The 11,967-nt window shown below is 43.9% G+C and overlaps 2 protein-coding genes across 2 annotated transcripts; one reads left to right on the forward strand and one right to left on the reverse strand.

Annotated features, from left to right (window-relative positions):
* The first annotated feature begins 266 nt into the window (after positions 1 to 266).
* LOC105695824 (protein SMG5) lies at positions 267 to 4,818 on the forward strand. The gene is made up of 8 exons (XM_012417789.2): positions 267 to 555; positions 952 to 1,174; positions 1,276 to 1,440; positions 1,549 to 1,817; positions 1,890 to 2,070; positions 2,132 to 3,878; positions 3,965 to 4,300; positions 4,522 to 4,818. The coding sequence occupies exons 1-8, from the start codon at positions 482 to 484 to the stop codon at positions 4,587 to 4,589; spliced, it is 3,063 nt and encodes a 1,020-aa protein (XP_012273212.1). The 5' UTR covers positions 267 to 481; the 3' UTR covers positions 4,590 to 4,818.
* Positions 4,819 to 4,957: 139 nt separating this feature from the next.
* Positions 4,958 to 11,681, reverse strand: LOC105694651 (protein msta). Its single transcript, XM_023432183.1, is given in 7 exon segments — positions 4,958 to 6,060; positions 6,291 to 6,891; positions 7,009 to 7,168; positions 7,238 to 7,391; positions 7,678 to 7,929; positions 8,142 to 8,396; positions 9,387 to 11,681. Coding segments are annotated over 7 exon segments (1,743 nt in total). The 5' UTR covers positions 9,552 to 11,681; the 3' UTR covers positions 4,958 to 5,904.
* Positions 11,682 to 11,967: the final 286 nt, after the last annotated feature.

Genomic DNA, 11,967 nt, shown 5'->3' on the forward strand with positions numbered 1-11,967 from the left:
TGAGTAACTCCTGCTTCGCATTGTTATCAGTTCGCACTCATTGCGCTGCCACTGAGGGGCAACAGGTGAAAGTACGTTAGCCGTCCGCATCCTCCACCGGGGGCAGCAGAGGACAGGTCGCGTGACTCTGCCCGAGAGTAATCTCCCAACTCATCTCTGCTCTAGATGAGTATATTCTATGGTTGAATATTCTTCCTCGAGGCGCCGCCATTTTGTGAACACGGCATATCACGCACGTAGGGCGCGCGACCCAGGGTGAGCGAGGGTGAGGGAGGGGAGAACGCGTGCGACGTGCACGCGGGAGTCGACGAGTTCGCTCACAATTAATCATCCGAGGACTTTTCGGAGGAATTTCGAGAGCGAACCGGACGGATGTCGAGTTTCCACGAGGTAGGCAGGAGGCGCGCGCGTCAAAGGACCGCGGGGAAATGAGTGGTGCTGAGTCGAGCGAGTGGCCGCGCAGAAATATGATTCCAGCAAAATGAGGAGGACGTACAACGCTGCCGCGGACTCCAGGACGACGGAATGCCTCGAGCTCGCGAGGAGGCTGTACAGGTTAGGGAAAGCCCTTATCTAATTTATTATTAACTCTTCTACACCCCGCGAGCGTAGATGGGAATTATTTCACTCGTTACTTCACCGGAGAAATGACTCTCGGTGATCTAACCTCAAATTTAAAATTAGACCGTCCTTGCTCATTCTCGCGGTTAGTCATCGCTGTGCTCGTTGCACTCTTCACTGAAACTGTAATACCGGAAAAGATTCTTTAGATACGGAGATACGGGATAATTTAATTACGCATTATGAAGGCTGCATCTTGGAAGAGTGTAAATGTTGAGACTTCTTTTATTACATCTCTAATTCAATGAAGAAATTATGTGGAATGCCTTTTAGCGTATAAAAGGTCATTATGCAGCTTTAGGTGTTAATGGATTGTGTGTTTATTAACAGGGCAGTAACCGATCTTGCCAAACGGCTCGACGAACAAAAGAGTCAGGCGTTAACCGTGGTGGATGTGTTTACACCTTCAGGAGAAGTTCTTCGGACGAAGCTTAGAGATTATTGTGAAAGATTGATCTTTAAGGACCCTCTCGGTCATGCCCGGAAAACAGAGGAAGTATTGTGGAGGAGAGGCTTTTATGATGTCGTGTCCGCGGCAAAGAAACTGCGAAAGGTGAGACCAGGAAATTTTGTTACTTCGAGTGCCTAAATTATTAGTTTCATTGGATTGAATGGAGAAAAAACTAAATAATTTAAAGTTATACATTTCCTTAGGGCAATGTTTGGAGCGAGGCAGATAAAGCTTTATTATCGGCTCATCTGGCAGTGGGTGTAGGATTTTACCATCACTTGATTCTAAGACTGCAATTAGAATGCAATCTCGAACTGGTCGGTGCTATTGATTTTGCGTATCCTCAAAATGAAAGTGGTTTGTCTAGTGTAAGTTAATCGATGAGTAGCAATCTGAATATTCTGTCATTAATGTAAAGTGTAGATATCTACATTGCAGTCTCAGATTTTTACGTTGTGCTTTTCTTTGTTTTTTAGCTTAGGAGCAAAATCGCTTCTTGCAAATTACATACTGAAGAAGTTAGACAGTGTGCCGTGCGTCTCATTCATCGGAGTTTAATATGCCTTGGGGACTTGGCGCGGTACAGGCTCGACTTAGATCCCAATTGGAATCCAATGATTGCAACAAGGTATTACAAAATGGCTATAGCTATCGATTCGAACGTTGGAATGCCCTATAATCAATTGGGTACTGTGGCCGGCAACAAGAACTTTGGCCTTGACGCTGTTTATCATTATACAAGATGGTGAGTCTGCATGTTTTAGTCGGTTATTCAATAATTAACATTAATCACTAACTTGTCATATTCCCATCGTAGTATTTTATGTTCGGAGTCATTTGAAGGAGCCGAAGGAAATTTAAGACGAGCTATCGTAACGCATTCGTTCAATGGAAACGAGAAGACTCTGCAACATCGATGCGTTGCAAGACTGCTGTCACTGTTGGAACAATGGGACACCGATCCTCCAAATTTCAATCGAATCAATCAAGAGTCGAAGGTAATGAGATAAAAGGAGATATAAATATTTCATATATTATAATGCGTTTTGTTATTTATAGGATCTGTTGGAGGACATCGAAGAGTGTTTGAATGCGGAAAAATTGAGCGCCTGTGATGAAAAACTCAGTAGCGATGAAAACAGCATCGAAGCATATCTGCAGAATTGCAGAGACGAAGTGCCCCTTTGGTTGCACGATGACATGGTATTTAAAATCGTTGCGACATGTCTAATGACCATATCGAAGCTCCAGAACAAAGAGTCGTCAGAGGTTCAAGGAATTGTCGCCTTTATTTTGGCTTTGTTGTCGCAGCTGGTGCAATGTGTAATATCCAGACTGCAGGAATCGGTTATAAGCATGGCTATGTCTAATGGGAAGGGGTTAATAGATAGTAATTCTTGCGACATGGAGATTCTCAATGTAGAGGCGAGCAAACATATTAATGATGAGACAAATTCAAAGGAGAGCACCAGTGACGTGGACTTGAATGACAATAAATATGAAATCAATAAGAATGAATGCGTGAAAGATGAGAAATCATCGTCAAATGGGGTGAAGAGGTTTCGAGACAAATCGAAAAGTATGTTGACTAAATTGCGTCGTCCTCGAAAACGTAGAAATAGTTCAGATTCCGATGCCAGTGACGTTGATGGCCCGACGTTGGGATCTTCCAGTGATGAAATTAATTCCGATATCTCCGAAACAGAGGAGGATGCCCTCAGTGAAGAAAATGCATTGTCCGATGCATTGTCTGAAGACTTGACAGAGGATGAAGGTGTTCCGACAAGTAACAAACCTCTTAATCTGGATGTTGTTGCTAATAACTGCACAGATAACAGCCCAGATATAGACTCCAATGCAGAGCAATTGAATCCTGGGACAGAGATCTCAATGACGAATGGTATGCATGAAGAGAATGATAATCAAAGTGAGGAAAAACTGGATGATAAAGATTCTACGACAAATTCTGGCAATGCTGCAGGGCTCACTACAAATATAGATTCTTGCAGCACGTATGAAGACAGTAGTAGCTCTTCGAACACCATAGCATACATCGCTCTGTTAAAAAAAGAGAGATTAGATCCAACCGAGATTTTAAATTACCTTGTGGAAGAAGGTATACTCGTGTCTATTAAAATTTGTTATGATTGGCTCAAAGGTCATCCAGATATTATAAGAACGTGTGCGAAGAGCATGAGGACGCTGATGAGTCGGGTGGTCACGCTTCTAAATCTTGTTAACCTAGACACCGATGTGCTTTTAAATAATTGGAACGAAGATTCTGTATTTTTGTCAAGCAATACTAAGCTCCAAGAGTCCGCTGACGTAGTTCCTTTACCAGAGGATGTAGATTTAAGAGGGTTAGCTATTCTTGAACATGCTCATAAAAGGTTAGACTGGAAGGTATTGTACAAATGCAAGATGAATAAGAAGGAGGAGACACTGCTTCGGACCTTGAAGATGGTACAGTTTGGACAGTACCTCTGCTCCATAGAAGAAGTTGGAATACAATATGACGAGGTTAGGAAAGTGTTTGTGATGTTGGATGCAAAGAGCTCGGATGCATCGAAGGACGACACTAATGGATTTGGGAAGAACGGAGAGGGAGAACATTCCAGAGGAAAGCTCATGCGGCATATGGGAAGACTTTGGTTAAAAGCTGAGGTTCGAGCTTTGGAGAGCAGACTGAGGTCACGATTTATGTCACCCTATTTGGTTCCTGACCACGAAACCCTGGCAAAGCACATACCAGCTATCAAGCGTCTGATCTATGCGAAGAAGTTTATCATCGTCATTCCATCTATCGGTAAGTTAATAAAATAATTGTTAAAATTTTGTCTAATTTCTTTAAAGTATTTCATTGTAATTAACATTGACATAATCTCATTCCAGTGGTGTCCGCTTTGGATGAGATGAAACGAACAAGTGCTCACGCCAGAGAAGCCTTGAGATGGCTGGAAGCTCAACTGAGAAGAGGTTCTCGATTCCTAAGAGCTCAGAGACCTCACGAAAGGTTACCACTTCCATTAATCAAGGGACCTAAGCCAAAAGACAAGGAGGCTTGGTTATTCTTCCAAATTATCGAATGCTGCCACTATCTCACCCAGCAAACCAAAGTTGGCTTGAACACCGACTCCGAATCACCAGTTGTCACTCTGCTAACCTGTTTCACTGCGGAGGAGAAGAAGTTGTTTTCATTCAGTCCGGAAGGATTGGCAAAAAGTGCAGGTGAGTCTTTACAATTATTAAGAAACTCAGATCCTTATCGGAAACAGACCGGAGTGATTTCACCATTGGAATAAAATCACTGCATCGCAGGTCATTCGTCATGCTTATCTAGCTACGTAGAAGTATCCTGGTTGAGGCGAAGCCTAATTAAAGTAACGGAGGCTCGATTTGAACAGTGAATGTTATTTTGTTATTTGAAATGGTCTGTTGTTTTGTGCCAGGTGTGAATATTGAGCACATCGAGTCCTTCCAAACCAAGTGGAAAGCATCCAGCAAGAGCCACGGATGAACTGGCCAGTTCATCGGAGAGGAGCATCAGCCACTTTCTCGAGTCAAGGTGACGATCACTGATGTACGCCCTTGAAGATGAGCCCAGCAGACTCCAGGTTGCTCGGTCGAGTCCCAGGGGTTGGAAACCCCCTAAAGAAAACCAACTGTCGCCCTGAAGTGCATGGGAAGAGAGTTCCCACCTAAGCGAGGTCACATTTTGATTAATAAACTGGTTTCTTTCCAAACGACGTGGATCTCGTGTCTCACCGCCTAAGTACGGGGAGAGCGGAGGATCGGAGGGAGATAGAGATGGTATTTTTAAGAGATGGTATTTTTTTAACGCCAATGAAGTCCTAGTCGGTGTCTAGGGTAAGCATGTGGGAAGTGGGCACGGTAAGTCTCGACGTTTACCACGGGGCACGAACCTTAAGGTGAAGTGAAACACGTCGAGAAATTAAATCGACGTCGGTAAAATAAGATTCTTCTAAATACCTTCGTTACCAACCTTCGTATTTATATCGACTGCTGTGTCGAATTATATCCGATATTGTACCAAATGGCATACTCCACGTGTCGTTTCCGTACGATAATTGTAAGGGGATCTAAGTGAAACTCCAAAAATCCCCCGGATTCGTGATTTTCGATGCCCTTATTGACTGCAGATTGCCACCCTGCGCCATCTATGATTTCAGTGCCATGAATAATTTGAAATTTTAAATAATTCGGCACATCTTGTTAGGAGAAAAGTTATAGAAAAAAAAAATCGGTTGACCTCCTCAGATGCCGCTTTCACATCACCTTAATAAATCTTACATATCAAGAAGCAATAATTATAATAGAACTGTTACTAACGACGGCACGGACCATCCCTTCCCGTGAGTGTCTGCGTTGTTGAACCTTTTGTAAATCTAACGACATTTCGGCATGACGTTTGAATAAAATCTAATGTTTAACAGAGCCCAAGGATTGCGCGGTTTTATTCGACGCCGAGTGGGTAGCTTCCCTGAAGATTAAACGATTGTATGGAAAAAGATTAGCCGAAGCAGTTTTAAGAGTAGGTCTTTTTGTGGCGCAGGTCAAGGATAACAATATTGCGTATGTCTTTTGGTTCGTGTACTAGGTACAAAATTGTCTAACTTAAATGGTGGGCATAATTAACGTTGCTATCATATTTCTGGTTTACCTTGAAGAGTAACGTTAATTGTGCACTGATATAATATTAACTAACAAATTGTCTAATGGTCGATGTCGCTCTTTAGTGCAACTCGGGGCACTTGTTTAAGGCTGAGGGTGATTTATGTTGTTTAAAGGGCACTTCGACAGACTTCTTGTTTTTACAGCGGACTGATCGAATTCTGACACATCTTTTCGATTATTGCATCCAGGCTGCGGAGATTTCTGTACGCGTGGACTGCGACCATGCCTTCGGGGAGGATTTCTGGCTCGTAGCGAAGTAATTCATATGACTCTGCCAATACCTTCCTCGAGTCCTGTTCGAAGAGGAAGAGAGAATTAGGTGCATCGTCTTCGATGGATTAGGGAACCTGCGAGGCCAATCAGGTATCGGGTTGACTAAAAAGTCCTGCGACACATTGTAACTTAATTTCTAAAATTCAATAATAATTTTCAGAGATACACTGAGGAGCCAAATGAATTTAAGTAAGTTTGAGATTGCCAACATCGCAAGACATTTCAGCCAAATTGTCTAATTCACTCTTACGATTAGGGTTCCCTGAAGAGCTTCCGGTCCCAATCTTCTACCATGCTCCGACAGAGCTGCATGCAGCTCGAACAAGATCAGTCCTCTGACTCTATTCTCCGCTGTTTAAACAAGAAACAAAACAGATTTTATCTACTCTATCTAGACTTAAAATAATTTATAATTTAATATTTTTCGCGTGTTTGAGGTAATGTCCTAAATTGATTAAACCAAATGATTTTTCTGCGTGTACCGACCAGGCACGAGGACGCGCAGGAGTTCGTCCAACTTCTTGCAGAGGACGATCTTCTCCTTGAGCAATTCATCGTCGACGGCCTGCAAGAAAGGACTCTCCTTCTGTCCGATGATCTGCGCCAGGGCGAGCTTCACGTCCGTCATGTAATAATGGTTCCCGTGAAGCCGGTCCGCATAACGATTCAGGAAATCCTTGCAAGCCTCGACATCGTCCTTCTGCATCCCTGCGACGTCCACGCCGACCTTCTGCTGGAAGTCCTCGACCTCGTCGAAAGGCATCGTTGCGCTGCACTTGTTGCAAGTGTAAGGTGGGAGGTTCTCCTGGGAGATGACGAACGTAGGGGGGAGCATGTACCCTGGGCATCCTCTGGAATGAAATAACGTCGTCAGGATCCGGAGGTCCGGAGCAATCTGTTCGTAAAAAGCCTCAAAAATATTTTAGGGGTTTTTCCTTTTTTCTTTTTTTTTTTTCCAAGGACTTTACCCGGTTCTGGTGCATCTCACTGCATTGTACATTGTCTTAAACTCGGTAGGGTCCTTGCAGCGCTCGCAGGCGCACTCGAAGTATTTTGTCTGCAAAAGGTGGTGCCTTCTGTTAGATGCTCCCCATAAAGGATCGGTGTAACAAATGGATATGTGGTCACCTGTAAAGGGGACCAGGTAATGATAAAGTCGCGTGACTCTAATCCAATTGTTTCGCCATCAGAATTTACCTTTTGCTATAGGAAGGGCGGCGCGAATAATTATTCCACCTTTTCCGGTGAAGCTTTTCGAGCAATTGGCTCGACAATTGTGCTCTAGAAACGATGTACGGTCGTATACGGATACGTAAGATGGCTCGGTAATCGGCACCTCGTGGCCATTGACCTGCGAGAAAATTTGGATTTATATGTATATGAAAAAGTCAAGATATTTCGAAAACTTTCCTCAAAAATGGGTACACCGATTAATTCGGAACTTCAACGCGTGATTATGGGAGGCCCTAAGAATGAACGTGAAATTTAATCATTTTTTTAACGAAAAGAAAATGATATTTCCAGAGGAAAGATTAGGACCTTCATACGGTGACCCTTCCATATCACCTTAATGGTCCATATCATTTTTTGGGCGTGAAATTAAAAGAGAGAAATGGGAAGGCTTCGAAGTGCCTCACTTGTAGGACTCCAGCGATTTTGCCGATTTCTTTCTCATCGATGTCCTTCAGATTAAAGAACCTCTTGACGAATCGCGCGACCTCGAGGACGTCGTTTATCCCCTGGGTGATTTCCGAGGCTTTTTCGCAGTGATCTTCCAAATTGGAAAATCTCTTATAAACCTCCGGGTCCGACTCTCGCAACGAGAGCACTCTTATTACAGTGATACAGCGATATGTCGGGTGAGGGTATCCGTAATCAGTGATGGAGACCTGCAATCAATGAGATCAACGAATGAGATTGGATAAATATTCCAAAAATGTCTGTTTAAAAAAACCGATTTGGTTTTTTTAACGGGGTTTAGTTGGTTGCCGATCGCAACACGCGGATAGATAAATCCTGGTGGATTGTAAAATGCAATTAAATTGGAGTTCGAATTTTTGGCAGGAATTTATCGACATGTTGCGGCCATCTTTATGTTTACCTTCGTTTCTTTGTGTTTGGAGGTGAATTCACATTCTGGTCCGTGCGACTTGCAGGACTCGCAAAGAGGCCATCCACATTTTTTGCAAGGAACGGCCGTAGAGGATGTTAGGACGACGTAACATCCTAGACAAACAGGAGGAGTATCTTGAGGAGGTCCTGACACGAGAGGCTTGTCTTCTCTCAGGACGATTTCCCCGACGTCGATGTTCCTTATGGCCGTGAAATGCCTTCCTAGTTTAGGGGTCTCCTCCACCTTGGAAAAAGCGTTTCAATTCGCATAATCAGTTTACTGTCAGAGCTTATCACTATATAAGAGTATTAAGGTGATGTTAAAGTGGCACCCAGTCTCGTTTGACGATTATGTATGCAAAATTTCATAAGTATCACGTTCTTCCTTAGGGACTCCATAATCACGCGACGAAGTTCCAAATAATTCGGTGCATCCAGTTTGGGGACAAGTTGAATAAATATTTTCACGTTTCGATATCTAGAGAGTAACCCTTTCAGCTTAAGGTGAAGTGAAACACGTCGGGGAGCTTGATCGACGTCGATAAAGATGATTTTTCTAAATGCCTACGTTGCCGACGTTGGTTTTTATATCGACAGCTGTGTCGAATTATATTGGGTATTGTACCAAATGGCATACTCCACCTGTCGTTTTCCTACAATAATTATAAAGAAATCCAAGTGAAACTCCAGAAATCCTCTGGATTCGTGCTTTCTGGGGCCCTAATTGACTGCAGAGGGACCCCTTGCGCCATCTGTGATTTTCAGGCCAATTAAATTTTCACTCCGAGACCTCGTATTACCATCGTTTTAGCATAGAAGCGCATACAACACTTTTTTTGCCTTTATCCCGTTGAAATGCGAGTTTATCAATTACCAGAGTGTTCTAAATTGTCGTAAAATTGTCCTGACCCTTTCGATTCTCATATCAAAGCCTTCGATAATTGTATATCGATCGAAATATGAGAGCTCGACGCCATTTTGGTTCTGGCCTGGACTGAGTTAAAAAATTGTTTTAAAAATCCAAATTTTGAATGTGTCAGGACAATTCTTAGATGATCAGGAGTGACGTGTCAAAGTTTCGGACAGTTTGGTCTAATACCCTTAAAAAAAAGTGTTGTATTCGAATCGACTGATTTGAAGGGGGTTTCACTTCACCTTAAGTTCAGTGGATAAGGATTTGGATTAAGATTGCGGGGCCCGATGTGATATTTCAGAGTCCCGAGTGGACCATTACCTGGACCGTCTTGCACCTCTTCGAGTGCAGTTTCCAGTGTTTCTTCTGGTGCTCGCGGCTGCAGTAAAAGACGTTTCTGCAGCCGCTGCACTTTTGCGTTGCTGCAACTCGACACACCGCACACGCGTCCCCGTCGGTTCGGCTCGTCTCGTTCATCTCGCTCATCTCGCTGGTCTCTCTGGACCGGCGAGGCTGGATGCGTGCACGTTCGCACCTAAGGGGACGCGTGAACGAGGTCGGGCATTGTCGGCCCTCGTGGAGAGACCTCTCTCTGCATTCTATTTATACGTGAACCGAAATGGCTGTTCGGTGCTCGACCCTGATAAGAATACTCTATCGCTTCTGGCCGATGCACCATACCTCACGCGTACCGCCGAAGATGTGGAATTCCTTCTTCTATCGAAGAACCGCCATCTTGATTCTGCGAACCTCATGCGATGCGATCGCGTTATTCAGATTTTTAATTAAAAAAAATCCCATCCTGGATTTTAAATACCGTCGTTCGTTTAAGAAGTATCTTACACGTAATGGATTTTACTATTATACCGTTTCTACTCGCGTGTATCGCTTCAGATGTGGAATTCCTTCTTCAATCGAAGAGCCGCCATCTTGATTCTGCGAACCTCATGCGACGCGATCGCATTATTCAGATTTTTAATTAAAAAAAAATCCCATCCTGGATTTTAAATACCGTGGTTCGTTTAAGAAGTATCTTACACGTAATGAATTTTACTGTTATACAGTTTCTACTCGCGTGTATCGCTTCAGATGTGGAATTCTTTTTTCTATCCAAGAGCCGCCATCTTGATTCTACGAACTTCATGCGACGCGATCGCGTTATTCAGATTTTTAATTAAAAAAACATCCCATCCTGGATTTTAAATACCGCCGTTCATTTAATAAGCATCGTGCATGTAATCGATTTTACTGTTATACAGTTTCTCCTCGCGCGTATCGCCTGAGATGTGGATTTTCTTTTCCCATCGAAGAGCCGCCCTCGAAACCGAGGGCAGGCCTTATTCGGCGTGCCTTGCTCGGTCGGTAACGAGTTTCGGTAGCCCTTATGTCGGGCATTACTCGCAGGCGTACGTAGGAGCGAACGTGTACGGCCGCCTATCGTAAAACTTAATGGCAGAAGTTTAGAACGGGTCTTAAGGGGGCGACGCGTGCATCAGCGTCCCGTATGTTTCTGGAATCGCCGCCATTTTGGCCCAAAATGGCGGCGATTGTCGCGCGCGCTGCCGATCGATTAACCCTATCCAGTCTATCCCCTGGAATATCGATCACACGTAGGGATAATGTCCGTTGATTATTTAATGCGTCTCCTAAAAGGCGACATCTAGGCGTACAGCCGTTAAACTTAATGGCGGAAGTTTGAAGTGGGCCTTAAAAGGGCGACATGTGCATCAGGCGTATGTTTGCGAGTACCGGTTAAGATGGCGCCGATCATCTCGTATTCACGTCGGCGAGGTCGTTAATTATTAATTTGGCGATCGGTAGGTTAGTTTTAAGGGAAACTGGTGACGTGGAGCGATCTATTATGACCGTTTTTCCATTTTTTTTTCCACTGTGCCAGTTCAGCGAGGTAATAATGCATTTCATTCGGACGGTTATGTCATCTCACGGCGTATATGCGGCGAAGTTCAGGCACCAAAGCGTTTCTTTACGCCATAGACCCACTCCAATGTGGGGAGGTCCCGTTTCCTCACTCACGTGGGCATTTCAATGTAAAACGGACGGCTTTTGTGCGAAAGGGGCGCGGAAATAGTTTCGGGCTCGAAAATAGTCCCGTTTAGGTGCGCGAAGGACCTCTAGATGGCGGTAGAGTGCGGAAAGCGGTAAACGCCTTGAATACGAATGGCGTTCGAATGAACTTGGCGTTTCTGCGTCTCTGGAACGGTTATGCCACTCTTTCCATTAGCATAAAGAGATAGCCGGGACGATGCGAGCTTCGCGGGGGTGGAGGTCCTTTTCGGCGAGGTTTTTTCGCCCGTTTAGTGGGTTCTTTGAAAGGGACATGAATGTAGATCTCGGTCGTATATTCCGGCACGGAATCGCCGGAATGTCGACACTAACGGAGCCCGTAAGTGAACATTTACCGACCGTGTTTAGCGACATTGCAGTTTTGCGTCTCTCAGCGAGATTAGTGCCCGGAACCGCCCGAAAGTTATGGAAACAATACTCTTAAAAATATCTATAAAAAATCCCTATACATTTGGCAAGGTGAAATTTCACTAGAATTATATACATATATATATATATTTGATGCCTTAAGGTGAAGTGAAACCCCCCTCAAATCAGTCGATTCGAATACAACACTTTTTTTTTAAGGCCTTCTTCAATCGAAGAGCCGCCATCTTGATTCTGCGAACCTCATGCGACGCGATCGCGTTATTCAGATTTTTAATTAAAAAAAATCCCATCCTGGATTTTAAATACCGTCGTTCGTTTAAGNATTTAATTGACCTGGAAATCACAGATGGCGCAGGGGGTCCCTCTGCAGTCAATTAGGGCCCCAGAAAGCACGAATCCAGAGGATTTCTGGAGTTTAATTTCGATTTCTTTATTATTATTGTACGAA

Source organism: Orussus abietinus, unplaced genomic scaffold, assembly GCF_000612105.2.
Source record: "Orussus abietinus isolate OABI.00-Male unplaced genomic scaffold, Oabi_2.0 scaffold197, whole genome shotgun sequence".
NCBI lineage: Eukaryota > Metazoa > Arthropoda > Insecta > Hymenoptera > Orussidae > Orussus > Orussus abietinus.